The sequence below is a fragment of the Zootoca vivipara genome, chromosome 4 (assembly GCF_963506605.1).
Source record: "Zootoca vivipara chromosome 4, rZooViv1.1, whole genome shotgun sequence".
In the NCBI taxonomy this organism is placed as follows: Eukaryota; Metazoa; Chordata; class Lepidosauria; order Squamata; family Lacertidae; genus Zootoca; species Zootoca vivipara.
In genome coordinates this window covers 10,300,485-10,315,562 of record NC_083279.1, presented here as the reverse complement: position 1 = coordinate 10,315,562, position 15,078 = coordinate 10,300,485, and the positions used below count along the sequence as shown (strand labels likewise).

The 15,078-nt window shown below is 43.1% G+C and overlaps 1 protein-coding gene across 12 annotated transcripts in view; it reads left to right on the top strand.

Annotated features, from left to right (window-relative positions):
• Positions 1–540: 540 nt before the first annotated feature.
• The window catches only part of MYCBP2 (MYC binding protein 2), a 136,213-nt gene continuing 121,675 nt past the window's right edge, over positions 541–15,078 (top strand). For all 12 annotated transcript variants that reach the window (XM_060273339.1, XM_060273338.1, XM_035116062.2 and 9 more), the window contains exons 1-2: positions 541–1,074; positions 12,281–12,356. In XM_060273339.1, the coding sequence (XP_060129322.1) occupies positions 725–1,074; positions 12,281–12,356 (426 nt within the window). In that variant the 5' untranslated portion in view covers positions 541–724. The remainder of the gene's footprint in view (positions 1,075–12,280; positions 12,357–15,078) is intronic.

Sequence of the window (15,078 nt, the reverse complement as noted above, 5' to 3'; positions counted from 1 at the left end):
TGGGGGGAGGTAGAAAAATAAGAACAACAACCCAGAGCGAGCGACACCTCCTGAGAGAAACACACGGCTTCCTCCTCAACCGCAACAGACATGCGTACAATGACTCTCAGGACCTGCAGATATGTGTGTGTGTGTGTGGAGGGGGGGGGGGCGGAAATAAAAAGCGGGTGGGGCAAGACATTTTTTTTCCAAAAAAAAGGGGAGACGTCGCGCAGGCGCAGTCCGGACCAAAATGTCAGCGTTTTGACAGTCGGAAAGAGGCGTGCTACAGTAGAAAGTACCATAGAGAGGAGGAAGGGACCCGCGAAGAAAGAAGAGCGCGCGCGCGCCCTTGCGTCGCCCGGCCTCGCCCTACGCCGGCTTTGCTTTTCCTCAGAGACACACACGCGCGCGCGCGCGCACCCCGCCTCTCCACCCCGCCCCTTTCTTTCCCTCTCGCTCTCTTCCCCACGGCCCCGCCCTCCCTCCGCTCTCGGCGCGCTCGCGCCAAAAGAGGGAGGAGCTGAGCGCCTGTCAGTCAGCTCGTCTCAGTCAGGCGCTGCCGGCCGGGTGGCCTGGTTGTGTGTCTGTTGGCTGTGCTGCCGCGCTTGGCTATGGTCGGGCCGCTGAGGCGCTGAGGGGAAAGAGGAGGAGGAGGAGGAGGAAGAGGAGGGGAAGCAGGCGCCTGCCTGCCTTCCTTCCCGTCCGCGGGGGCGGAGCGCGCAGAGGCGGGGAGGGGAGAGCGATGAGCGGGGCCGCCGCCTCCTCTGCAGCCGCCGCCGCCTGCACCGGATCCGAGCCCGGCCCGGGCTTCTTCCTCTTCCCCAGCGGCACCGGCGAGCCGTGCGTGGCCATGGGCCCCGGCGAGAGCGCGGCGGGCTTCGGGGCGCTGCTTCTGCTGCCTCCGCCGACCATGACATCCTCGGGGCTGCCTTCTCCTCCCGGTGGAGGTGGAGGAGCAGGAGGAGGAGGCGGCGGCTGCCGGGGCCGCTACCAGCTGCTTCTGTCGGGCCGGGCCCTGGCCGAGCGCTACCGGAGGATTTACACCGCGGCGGCCCTGAGCGAGAGGGAGCAGGCCGGGCACCCGGGCACCAGGTAAATGAAAACAACGGCGGAAGCGGGCACTGAGATGCGCGCACACACACGACCCCCCATCCCGGGTGGTGGGACCGGTTCCCGTGCAGGCAGATACATAGCCCTGCGTAGCAGCACAGCTGTCTGTCTAAAACGAGATCCTCCTCTGGCACTGCAGTTCTGAAAAGGCAGAACAATACCTTATTGCCTAGACACACGCGCGCACACATCCACACGCACTTAATAGGCTCATGGGTGCACAAGCACACAGCGGTCTTCCACAGGAGCACCAGCTCCCTCCTGTAAGCAGGATTTGAAGGGGTAGCAAAATAATGTTCAGCCGTTCCCATAGTGGACTTTGGTCCTGACAAGGTGCAAATCTATGCCTGCTTACTCAGAAGTAAGTTCCAGGGTATTTACAGTGTCTCTGTGCATAGAATCGCAGTTTAAGGAAGGTGGCGTTTTAGTGACATGGCAGATCCTGTTCAATCTGTAGGCATCCTGTCAGGGAAAAAGGAGTCTGTGTGCCATCTTGGCTCATCAGCTAGGTGGTAACTGCTACAAAATATTTGGAACAGAGAACTCTGTCTCTTTCTTCTCAGGAAGGCCCACACGCTGCAGGTGATTCAGCGATGAGGCTGTATGTTAGATATAAAAAAAATCCAGGTGGCTAAGACCTCTTGGAGTAAGCAGAATGTGCCCTCTTGTTTGGGCAGTACCTCGCAGCATGTCTATTTTGTGTTCAGCATCAAAGTAGTTTTGCTACTGCCATTGGTCCTCCACCCCCAAGATGTTGCCCCTCCTTAATCTGTGTTTCCTTAATGTAGCAAAACTAGTGGGCAGAGGGAAAGAGAATTGGGGCTAATGTTGAACAATTCCTAATGAGAATTAGCGTCTGTCATTAAGCAAGATGATACAGATTTGTCTGCAAGTCAAATCTTGAGAATTTGGGCCTGTTCCAGTATTATTCTTTTCCATCTGTGTAGAAATACCTATCAAGGACTCCATGTGGGGGGGAAATAAGTAGAATGTAAAATCCAGTTAGATTTTGGCAGGGAAGAACAAGCTGTGGTTTCCAGAACATGGATTTGCAAAACCCATATAGATTTTGAACTGACAAAACATTTTTTTCCACCAGTTTTCTCTGGAGGAAAAATGTTGCTTTAGAATTAATCCCTACTGACAGGCTGTGGAGTAGGCAACTACAGTACCAAGTAATTGGAGTAAATATACTATTTATGCAGAGTGCACAGGAATATTACCGTACCTACAAGAATCTGTCAACGAGGAATAGGTTGCCTCTTTATTAGTGTGGAGATGTAATATTTTCCACAGCAGTCAAAAGTTGGATGATAGACTACTTATTTTAGGGTAATAAATTAGATAGCAATAATGGCAATCTTAACCCCTGACTTGCTCCTGCCAGGATGTGATGGAATCAGGTGGTGGTGTAGCCACTCACCCTGAAATGCCCAGTATTGGGAATTTCCATTGATACTGTTGGCAGAGATATCACCAGTGATAGCTTCTTCCACCATCAGGGCAGGTACTGTACTTTGGGGTGCCAAAGGAGGTTGGAAGAGGAGCATCTCTGCCCAATCCAAAACCCTTCTAGTATGGCAGATAGGTTTGGATTGCCCTGTATATTATTGGCATTGAATATTTAGAACCCTTGAAATCATACTTACCTGTTGCCATGTGTTGGTTATAAAAGGAAATTGGTTTGTATTGTTAGTAATCTAACAACAGGAAGGCAAGCTAAGAGTTGGTAATCTTACTCCTTATTTGCTGCCACGCCAAATGTGATGTTTGACTATAGGTGGTGAGATAGACGCTAATGTTTTCAGGTGCAGCAGTTGGTTCCTACTCCTATAAATGCACTCTAAAAAGTAAAGTAAGCAAAAATAACAACTCAAGTTTTTGCCCTGAATAGCTTACAATATACATTTTGACTCAATAACAAGGAATGGATGCAAACAAAATGGAAATGAATGTGACAACTCATTGTCAGCAAAAGAAGAAGTTTGATTTTGTTATATCATAAGAATGGAAAGGTACTGTTGTCAATTATAGCTAAAGTTTGGACTGGGTGGAGATGTACTGTCGTTGATGTAGGAAGAAACTGATAGTTATGTATTCTTATTTAAATAAGTGCTGAAACACTAACACCTGGCAGAATCACTGAGGTCTGGTAATCATCTGTACAGTACAGGGAGAAACAAAAAATAAAAAAAAATTCCTTCCAGTAGCACCTTAGAGACCAACTAAGTTTGTCATAGGTATTTATTAATTCCAAGGATAGTAACATGGCTTGTCCTAGGGTTGGAAGCATATTCAAAAGCACTCACCTTTTTTCTGTGGAATCAATTGGGCTTATAACTGAATTCAGTGGGTTGCATCTGACTAAGCCACGGTTGACCCATTGATTTTAGTGGATCTGTTTGGAATATGGCTGTGTCACGTGCTGGTTAGATACGCTATCACAGTATAACCAAATATGCTTAAATGCTTTTTGGGCTGATGAATTGACCTATCCAGGTTAAGGGAAAGAAGTGTTTTTCCCCCCAGGTCAGGTTTTTTTTTTTTAATCACAAATTATTCTGGATTGAGTAGGGGAGACTACCAAATCAGACTGACTATTGTCCTGAGTCTAACTTTGCATAGATTCATACTATCTATGTTATTTATTCTATGTGCTTTCTCCTAGACCTAGAGAATTTTGTTTTAAAAAAATTAGGCTGCTTTAGAGTGCTTACTGATGGTGTGAAGTACTCTTCAATCACTTATTAAATCTGAGGATTCTGGAATAGAAATACTTTTTCCCATGGAAAAGCTCTCATTTGAAACAGAAGATGCCATTTCATTCCTCCTCCTGATACCCCTTCAGCAAGCTGCATGCTTCTGGATAAAGAGTTGCAGGTTCACATTTGCCCTTAGATTTTGATTGCTCATTGTTTGCTGGAGCCAGGCTAGTCAGACATCCAAGTGCTGAGAATGTGAAGTTTGCAGAAGCTATAAATAAATAAATAAATAAATAAATAAATAAATAAATAAATAGATAGATTGTTCAGTGTGTGATAATGCCTCAAGGAGATGTGCACCAAGTTATATTGTGTCATCCAATAGGTTTTGATGCAGTGTCCCATCTTTTTGGTACCAAGAAAAAACACCTGAAGGCCTGAAATGGGAGGCGGGAAATATTATAATGAAATACTTTATTTCAGAATGAATTAGTGAAAGAGTTAAAACAGTTTAGCACACTACTGTAAATTTCTTGCTAACAATTCAAAGGCAATACAGTAATGCTCAACTCTTACCAGAGATGCAGCACTCTTAAGGCTTCACATTACAAAAGTTCTTTCAAATGTTGCAGAATAAGGAGTTTGGGGTGCAGTGCAAGTCTATTGACTTGAGAAACCACATGGCAAGGCCTCTATTATATAACACAGTCTCTGAAACATCTTTCTTTTCACTTTCCTCATATATCACCCTCTTTTACATGAAGTGAAATAAACCAATGAATGTTCAAACACACACATACACACCAACCATTAAGGATAACAAGAGAAAGAGTTGAAAGGTTGGGTTCAGTTAATGCAAACCTTTCCATTTCAACAGACTAGTTAAACGTTTTCAGAGGTGTATATTTACTGAGATGGAATAGGCCATAAATAAAACAAATAGTGTTCAAGGTAGTTAAATTTTGTGTACAGTAACTGTAACATTTGTCTCTTGATCCTATGCATATTTACTCACAAGCAAGTCTTGTTGAATTCAGTGGACTGTCCTCCCACAATTGTACACAGAATTCAAGGCTTACTGTGCATAATTGCAATTAACTTCAAACTTAATAAAAGAATATAATTAATTGAATATTTTAAAATGTTGCAATTCCTTATAGGGATGTTCATTTTCTCAGCCTTTTCTTTAAAGAATGCCCCCTCATGAGTGATAAATATGGCTTCTGAGCCCAAGAAATAGCCTTCCTTTTATTTATTACAATGTTGATAGCTATATCTTCCCTGCCCCTTTAACTTATTTTTAAAAGTTAAGATAAACAGCTCGCAATCCTAAACATCTTTAATTGGAAGTAAAGGTCACTGAATTAAATAAGATTTAGTCTCAGGCACTAAGTACATGTAGGATTACAGCAGTAATGTGTAGGTACTTGCAGTTCCCTTTGTTATGCTTGGTACAGTCATACCTCTGGTTGTGTACACTGCGGGTTGTGTATGACACGGGATACGAACTTGCCGAACCTGGAAGTACCGGAACGGGTTACTTCGGGTTCGGCGGTTCGCGCATGTGCAGAAGCGTGAATGACGTCATGTGCAGAAGCGCTGAATCACGTGTGCACATGCGCAGATGCGGCACTTCATGTTGCATACTGCTCATGTTGCGAACGGGGCTCCGGAATGGATCCTGTTCGCAACCAGAGGTACCACTGTATAGTTGTTACAAACCATTGAAAAAACATATGTATCTCTTAACTTAACTCTGCTGTTAAATTTCTGCTGCCGCCATATATCTTAAAACAAACATTCACTTTCATCCTCTCTTTATAGTAGCCTGATTAAAATAGTTTAAGCATGAAGTTGACCCACAACTTTTGACTTTAAACATGAACCAAAGGTTATTATAGACATTAATATATGTTTAAATGGAAGCAGTGTAAAGCTTGCAGGATAACATTGTGAGATGTCACATCTTGTTATAGTTACCAATGAATCACCCTTGTTTAGTTAACCCCCCATTTAAAGCCAGGGCTTAATTCCCCCCCCCCCACAAGACTGGCTTCTGGACTGAAGTCCTCTCTCAGTTCTCTCCCCCCCCTTCCAACTTATTTTTATTAATTTTCCACATTATTACAAATCAGACCATCAAAAAAATTTAAACCACCAAACAAATACAGTCATGCCTCATGTTGCATCCACTTCAGGTTGCGTCTTTTCAACTTGTGAACGTGGCAAACCCGGAACGGATCATGTCCGCAACCAGAGGTACCACTGTAAAACACTTCTCACTGGTTTGTTGAATGTTCAGCTGCAAATGAGGACTTCTTTCAAAACAGAAGTTTTCACTTGGGCCATGTCCACTTCTCAGCTGCTTACTTGCTGAAGGCTCTGCTTTCTTAAGCATATATTTCCTAAAGCCCTCTTATTGCCTTCTCCAGCTGTTGTTTTCTGGTCCTTCCCCTTCCATGTTTTCTTCAGGATGTTCCTGGCAGGCACCTGCTAGATTGCACCTCCACTTTTGGCAGCCTTATTTTTCTCTTTTACTACCTTTCTTTTTCCTTTCTGTCTTCCTCTGTTGCCCTTGTCTGTGGTGGCCATATGTACATACAATACTGTCTAGGAACATATGGCCACCATCCAGGACCCCTTGCTATTGGCTTTTATTCCAGGACCAAGAGGAGTTCTTTTAGAACAGCATTTCTCCAAACTGTGGTACCCTCCAGATATTTTGGATGCCAGCTTCCATCAGCTAGAGGCAGCATGGTCAATGGTCGGAGAAGATGGGAATTGTAGGCCAAAGCACTCGCAGGGCACCTGGTTAGGAATGGCTGCTCTAGAGGGATGTTCTAGAGTCAGTCTAGAGGGATGTTCTAGAGTCAGTCAGGTTAATGCCCCCAATCAGCATAGATACACAATACTGTACATACACTAATTTTCAGAACTGTTGCCAAAGGTGTTTCCTCCTTAGCAACTGTGACCAAGGCTTCTGTTAGCAGCCAGGCCCCCTACATTGCAACATTTGCAGAGGTCTGAGGCCTAATCAGATATAGTGGTACCTTGTTTTGAGTCTGGGATCCGTTCCGGAGCCCCGGACGCTCGACGAAGCACTGCTCTGCACACGTGCATGAGCGGTTTTGTGCTTCCACGCATGCACGAAGCGCAATTTACCGCTTTTGCGCGAGCAGCAAACCCGGAAGTATATATTTTTCAATTCTCCCATTCTAAAACAAGAGCCTGAACATTTTATTCAATGGCTTCACTATGTCTGGAAACTTTACATTTCTGATGAGGACAAAGAACGTTGAATGATACAGTAGCGTAGTTTTTTTAGAAGGCCCTTTAAAGCTCAAGGGCTGACATCCGATGGTAGCCACCTGCTAATGACATGGACTTTAGCTAGCATAAAGGGATTTCCTCTTCTTCACTTCCCCACTGCAGCCCCAAAATCTGTTTTGGAGGACCCAGATCTGTTTTTATTGGGGGACACCCCCTCTGGAGCAGATCTGAAGAGGGAAGAAGGGGGAAGTCCTGTCATGCTAGCAGAAGTACTCTAACATGACACTGAATGTCACATGAGGTTATTTGTTGCATTTCCAGAAAGATTTTTAAAAATTTGGTTGCTTGTACATTGAATGTATTGAACTAAAGATAGCATTTGACAGAGCACTGCTAATAATAGAAGTCACTTATTAACAGATTAACAAGCTGATCCTAAGTATGTTTAATTGGGAGAAAGTTGCACTGAGTTCAGCAAGACTTACTACTAAGTCAATGACTTTTGGATTGCAGCCATAATGATAAGAATGTTGTTTAAATAGACTGTGTTATTTAGCTTCCTGCTTATTGTTATTGGGGAAACCTACAAGAACATGCTTTGAGAAAATCTTTGGCACTGGACGCCTAGACTTAGTGTGTGCGTTTTCTATTTTGATTCACTTATATGCATCCATTTATAATATTGCATAATGTAATGGAGAATGAGACTATAAGGCTAGTCAGTGGTATATTTGCCAAATACCTCTCTAAAACAAAGTGGGGGGAAGGCACAGTATTATATACTTGCTAATTCACTGGTGACAGAATTAGCTACACACATTTGTTTCTTTAAACCTTATTCCCAATTTTATTGTTGGTTCATATAAAGCTGCCTTTAAAACTGTGTGGCTGTACCAAATTATCTTTTAGATCTTTTGTAAATAGAGAAACTACATTTTTAAACAAAACAGGAGGCTGACACTATGAGTTCTGGTACTGGATGAAGTCAAATGTCACAGAGACTTTATTTTCTTATACTGTGTAGCCATTAGCTATTTAATAAGCAAACTGAAATACTTCTGTGCTGTATCAAAATGGTATTGTTTCTAAATAGTTCTCTTTTGTTCATTGTTTGCGGGATCTAAAAAGGTAAGGTAAAGGTATAGGACCCGTAGAGTCTAGACAGTTAAGCCCAGTCAAAAGTGACTATGGGGTTGTGGCGCTCATCTCACTTCAGGCTGAGGGAGCCAGCATTTGTCCGCAGTCAGCTTTCCAGGACATGTGGCAAGCATGACTAAACTGCTTCTGGCTCAACCGAACATCGTGACAGAAGTCAGAGCGCACGGAAATGCCGTTTACCTTCCCACTGCAGTGGTACCTATTTATCTATTTGCACTGGTGGAAGAATCCCCTGCCGCCGCTGCAGTTTAAACGCAGCCAGACTCCGCCCCCCAGCAAGCCCTATTGGCCGGCTGAGGGGTATGATGCGACGGCGAGGAGGGGCTGATGCAGGGGGCCGAACATGCCCCCCTGCAGACACGGGCAACGGGCTCCGCCCGCAAATCCTCCCCTCTGGAAGGGAGGAGAGGTATTACCTTCCCGCTGCAGTGGTACCTATTTATCTATTTGCACTGGTGTGCTTTCAAAGTGCTAGGTTGGCAGAAACTGGGGCAGAGCAACAGGAGCTCAACCAGCTGCACAGATTCGAACTGCCAATTTTCTGATGGTGGGTGACACAAACAAAAATTTCTCCATGCTGACCATTCCTAGGAAAAGTGATTAAAACATTTCTTTCTTTCTACATCTCTTGATCATTGTAAAGAGCTATTGATTTCTATTACTACCTAGCCCAAGTATTTTGCATTCCATAAATTAGGCTTCCCCAACCTGGTGCCCTTTAGATATTTGGGCTAAATTTCTAATCAGCCCCAGTTAGCATGAACATTTCTCCATGGCTTTTATGGCTGGAGTTGATGGCACTTGCTGGAGAGCAGTAGTTTGGAGAAGGCTGCCATTTTTAACTTCATGAGCATGTCCTAAGTTTTGTTGTTGTTGTTTAGTCATTTAGTTGTGTCCAACTCTTCGTGATGCCATGGACCAGAGCACTCCTGTCTTCCACTGCCTCCCGCAGTTTGGTCAGACTCATATTGGTCGCTTCGAGAACACTGTCCAACCATCTCGTCTTCTGTTGTCCCCTTCTCCTTGTGCCCTCAATCTTTCCCAACTTCAGGGTCTTTTCCAGGGAGTCTTCTCTTCTCATGAGGTGGCCAAAGTGTTAGAGCCTCTACTTTAGCCTCTACTGATTTCCTTCAGAATGAATAGGTTTGATCTTCTTCCTGTCCATGGGACTCTAGTTTATATTTACCTTATGGGTACCTTAAAACTTGCTCTAGATCTGGTTGACATCATCGATTAAGTTAACATCTGATTGGCACTTAAATAAGGCCCTTTTGCACTTTTTATTGTTGGTCTGTGCTGTTTACTTTATAGTAACCTTCCAGAGGTTTCCCCCTACAACTCCCATCATCCCTGAACATTTGCCATGCTGGCTGCGTCTGCTGAGACAGGTAGATAATACTTGGTTGGGCAAGGCTGTTCTATATGTAGATGGGGACCACTGTTAACTAAAACTACAGAGACATTAAAGTAACACATTTCAGTGACAAATTTTAATGAATGAAATTGCTCTGGCCTGAGAAGTGTGCATATATGGCGAGGAAAAGAAAAAAGATGAATGAGTTTATATACAGTTAAAATGACACTAGGAAGGTCATATAAAATAGGGAGAGCATTTATAAATTAGGTCAGGGATGAGAAGTTAGTGTCTTTTTTTGAATGTGTGTGGGTACAACTAGGTACAAAGGCATGGTCTGCCTTTGTTGCTGTCAGAATAAAGAGTTATTTCCTTGCCTTTTATATTTCTGCTGATTTTATGCTATTCCATCTTGCTTCTCCAAGCTTTTGGGACTGGGTTGACTTCTTGTTAATGGTTTAATGTGAGTGAAGGGTTCTGCTTTTGAAAGCTAATCTGGTGAGGATTTGAGGGAGTTACAAACCAGTGCTTTCCAACCTTTTAGTGTGCACACCACAGTTTCACCCCGATTAAAATTGGCAGAAGCTTCAGTGACAAAGTGCATAGGCAGTGATGTGTAGATGTATCTCACAACAGGTTATGACTTCTGCCTAGAAAAATAGCTTGCATGAGTGGCAGCAAGTATGATGTGATGGCGGCTTCTTTTTCTGCTGCCTTAGGGCTCAGATGAGAGCAGAGGAGTTGCCTTCCAGGTAGGCCTTTTCCTGAGCTCACATGGGTGGTTGGGAAATCTTCCTCAACCCACTTTGCCCCTTGTTGCTTCCCAGTGTGATCAACTTCTCACTTGACCTTCCAGACCAGGCTGCGCATGCCTGGTATCATGCCCTGTTTCCTCCTGGAGTTTTGTGAGAGGTCTTAGTGTACATGTGGCTCAGCAGTCCTTCACACATGCTTCATAATAGTGATACCAACTTCAGGGGAGAGTAAAACATCACTACTTGTACCTAAGCCAGTAGGAGAACCAGGGATTTTTTTTCTGTAGGAACTCAATGGAACTCAGTTCTGGCACATCTCAGATGGGCGTCATAGCCATTGTAAGAGAAAAAGGGAGGTGTTCATGGTGAGTTCTGGCGCCTCTTTTTCTAGAAAAATAGCACCGAGGAGAACAGTATTCTGACATGGATAGAGCTTTCAGCAGCCTTTGACACCATTGACTGCACTCATTGTTAATGTAACTGCGGAATGTTGCAGGCTCTTGCAGGCATCCCTGGAAAGGACATCACAAACGTGTGTACTGTAATGGATAGTACTGCAAGGCTTAATTGGTAGATGATCAACTCTTGGGTGGTTTTTTTTTGGTATGAGATATTTTTGTTTTACTGTCTTTGGGAACTTGTACTAAATAGAGAGCAGAAATTTAAAAAGCTGCTAATGACTGTTTCCCCTGCTAACAATGAGTGGTATTTAAATTTTAAATTCTCAAATTCTAATATTTCAAAAAGGCATGCAATTTGAGAGTTAAATAAACTTTCATATTAACAATTTTCAGCACTATTAATCTGACCATTCTTTTATTACGGAGTAGTTCTTCCAATGGACATTGTTTCTTAGGGTCTTCCCAGTGAAATCCTGCAAGAATTCTTAGGGAGTAGGCATAAGTCCATGACTCGAGAGTATGTAGAGACTAGGCAACAAGGAACTACAGTGTGACCTTCTTTTGCTAAACTTATTGCTGGATTTGTGCTCCTAGAACCGTGTTTGAAACTCCCATTGTTCTAGGCACATTTTGCAACAGGGAATTTCATTAGCATGAGCAATTTCTGAGCTTTGGGTGCAGTACTGCGCCTAAGATTTCAGATTAAAACTGCAGAGTGGAAGGAGGACCCTTTTTTGCCTCTTCCAGCTACTCTGAAGATTGATAAGAGACCCTCTTAAGAATATTAGGAGGGGTGGGCAGGGGAAGTACTAGACCCTGAGAAAAATGAACATTATATTTCAGCTGCAGTTCATTCATTTTCAGCTTTTATTCTCATTATAAAAAGTGAATCTAGACAATCCATTGTTGTGCCCATAACCTAGGTTTAAGGTGCCATTTAGCACCTAGATTTCATATCTCAGTTTCTAATACTGTACTAGAATGAGATTCAGATCATAAAATGATCCAAATAGAAACCTGAATTATGAATACCAGCTTTTCTATTTGGACTGAAATCAGTTTTCTGTTGCTCAGATAAGCCAATTAACTTTTATGTGCTTTATATCCATTATACAAGAGATTGTAGCACATCTATTACTATGTAATACACAAACAGATATTCTGTGGGAATGGAACCTATAGATAGTTGAAGATTTTCTCTTAAGTTATCTTTTCAGTCATCTGACCTTATTTATAATAGAATGAAGGATTAATAAAATACTGGATCACATTTCATACCTTGATGTTGTGGGATTAATTTGCATGTTAAACGGACCATTGGAGTTTGATGTCTTTGCTGGAGACTGATGTTGATGTTGAAAGATGGCATTTGATGATATAGTTTAGCTTTTGTTTCTGCTTTGTGTGGAGCAGTAGAATGCAATCCTTTACACACATGTTGAAGTAAAATCCATTGAAACATTTCTGAGGACTGAACAGTAAACCTAATTTGCTGATGTATTATAATTTTAAAAAAATTAAAACAAAAACTGTTTGTTTTTTATATAGGTGTAAAAAGCTTTTAAGTAAGAAGAAACTAAAAAGAAAGCAGAAGAGTAAATTGAAAATAAGAGCACGGAACAAGGTAAATCATTCTTTTCATATTGTAATTGACTATTTCAACTTGGAATAAAAGACTGCAAATTGGAGTAAACTTAAATAAAGAGGAAAAATAATACCTGTGTTAACTGTATAGCTAGAAGAAACTCAAGAGGTTCCATGCTGGGCATATTTAAGTTGTAATCCATTTATTAGGATTTCCCAACAATGGGGTGATTTGAGCATTTCATTATGCAGTTTTCTGTTCCTTGGTTTTACTGTTTTATTTTTTCAAGGTTACTCTTTTTTAGCTTTTTATTTCACTTTGTCATTTGTGACCTGTTTTAAAATATTAAGAAATCCTAAAGTGGTGTGGAGAACAGGGATGCACTGTTCCTGCTAGATTTCTTACACTAGGCTAGTTTTATTTCAGGAGGCCTTTGCACAGTGATACTGTCCTAACATTTTTATTTTAAATGTTTTAATCTGTTTTAAAATGTGTATATTGTATATTTATTGAAGGCTGCTTTGAGATTATATATACAGTGTAAAGCAGGGTATAAATGCTTAAACAGATGACATAATGTGATTAAAACTCACAAAATCCAGCAAGATTAAACATCCACTCTGATAACCTCTCTTCAGCTTTGGTCACTAAAACAATTTCAAACAGGAAGTCTTTGCAATTATGTTTAAATGGTGTCTGTTGGAGGTAACATATGAGTGTGTCGAAAGTGTAGTTTATGGTGTTCTGTTTGCACACAAGGTGTTTCATCTCCCAATGTCCAGGTACAGCAAGCTGTACTCTTTCAAACAGCTACCACACACCACAGAACACTCCAGAGGGGTTCCCAATGAGGCACAAAGTGCTGCTACCAGAAGAAAATATTATGTTTGCAAACAAGTTCATTCTGTATTGTTTCTGGCCACAGTGAAGGAATTACAGGTGTCGTCTAGTTCTAGTTAGCTTTAGTCTGCGCTTTCACTTTCACTTCAGGAACGCACATTTTAAAAGGCATGTATCCTCATGCTAAAAATTAACAACATTTGTGCTGGAGTGTTGGTTTTAAAATATATATTGACCATTCCCAGCACAGATTTCTGTCAGTGGATAACAGAGAAAGGTAACTTTGTCTGATTCCCCCTCCCGCCAGCAGCAGCCTGTGCCCTCTCAATCTGCTCCAGAGGGTCAGGCAGACCTTTGGAACAGCATGTGAGGTGGGGAGAGAGGCTGCATTGGAGATGGGGAATCAGTAAATCTTTCTTTCTCTCCATTATGCTGATAGAAGCTTCTTCAGGGATACCATTGGATGCGATCAGTTAAAAAATTGTTGTTATATGATATTTATTTAGCATCTTAAAATGAATAAATGCTCAGAATCTACCTGATCGCAAGATACTGCTGAAAAATGTGCAAGCTTAGGCCTCGAAAAGCCTTTAAGGAAAGGGAGTTTGTAATTCTGGGGCAGCAACCCAGGACTCCTCTTTCTGTGATAGCATGGGATGAAATTAGCAAACAGAGAATATGAAGGCTGCATTTAACTGAAGACTTGCGATGGAATTTTAGAGGAGGTGTCTTTAAAGTCCAAGCTTCTTAGGGTTTTTAAATTATAGACTACCTGGTCAGGCCACGCATTGCTGTGGGTTTTCGTGTTAAATGGACCCTTTTCTGTTAAATGGCTATTCAGAGTCTCCCTTTAGAGTCCCCTCACCTGCCCTGTCCCATCCCTGACTCCCCTACTGTAAGTTTCAAAAATAAGACTCCCCCACCCACGCGTGTTCCTGAAAATGTCCCCACCCCTCAATGCTTTGGCTGACTCAGGGTCCTACCTCCACCCCATGGCTATGTGTCCCCTCCTCCCTTTGTTGTGCTGCATCCCTGTGAGCCCCCTCCCCCATTGTTGTGCCTTATCCCTGTGATTCCCCTACCCTGTGAAAGGCCCAAATTCTGTTTGTTTTTGCCTGTGGCCTACTGGGCAATGTTGCGGCCTACTCATTTTCCCCTGTCCCAATGTTGCAGCCTATTGAAAAATCTGGACCTTGTTGCTGCAAAAGGCCTGTTTTCAGTTGGTTGCTGTGGAATTTTGTGATGTCATCTGGCTGTGCAGCTTTGGAGGCGGCAGGGTGTGATCTGCCTTTCTATTGGATGCTGCTGGAGTTTTCAGAGCTTCTGGTGGTGACATCTAATTTGGGCGCCACTTTTTTGTGTGTTTAATCATTATTTTAGGTGTGAAAGGTGTGGTTTTTTTGGAAATTTTTTAATGCCAGATCCCTCCCTGATGGGCATGGAACGTTGTGGCCAAATTTGCTACATTACAGTCCAGCAGTTATCGGAGAAAGGCTGTGACCTCCGCGCATGCAATGCCTACATTTATATATACCCTGTTTCCCCTTTTTTAATACGTAGTCAGAAAGTAAGCCATGGCAGGGTTTTTAAGCATTTGAGAAATATAAGACATACCCCCAAAATAAGCCATACTTCCGCTCCGCGGAAACCAACCCCCACAGGCACCTCCACTCACAGAGTCACTCCATGCAGCTGGCACTGCAGGAGCGCGATCAGCTCTGAAGTGGCGCTCCAAGAGCTCCGCTTAACAGCTGATCGCGCTCCCGCCTTGCTGGCTGCATCCCCGTGCTCCGCCTTCTCGTCCATCGCCGCCCTGCCGCTTCTGTGCTTGTCGCCACCGCTGGGCTCACTGCTTCTTCCTTGCCTGGCCTGGCCAAGGAGCTTGGAGCGCCCTGCAGCGGCAGGCGGCGCGCCTGAGCCA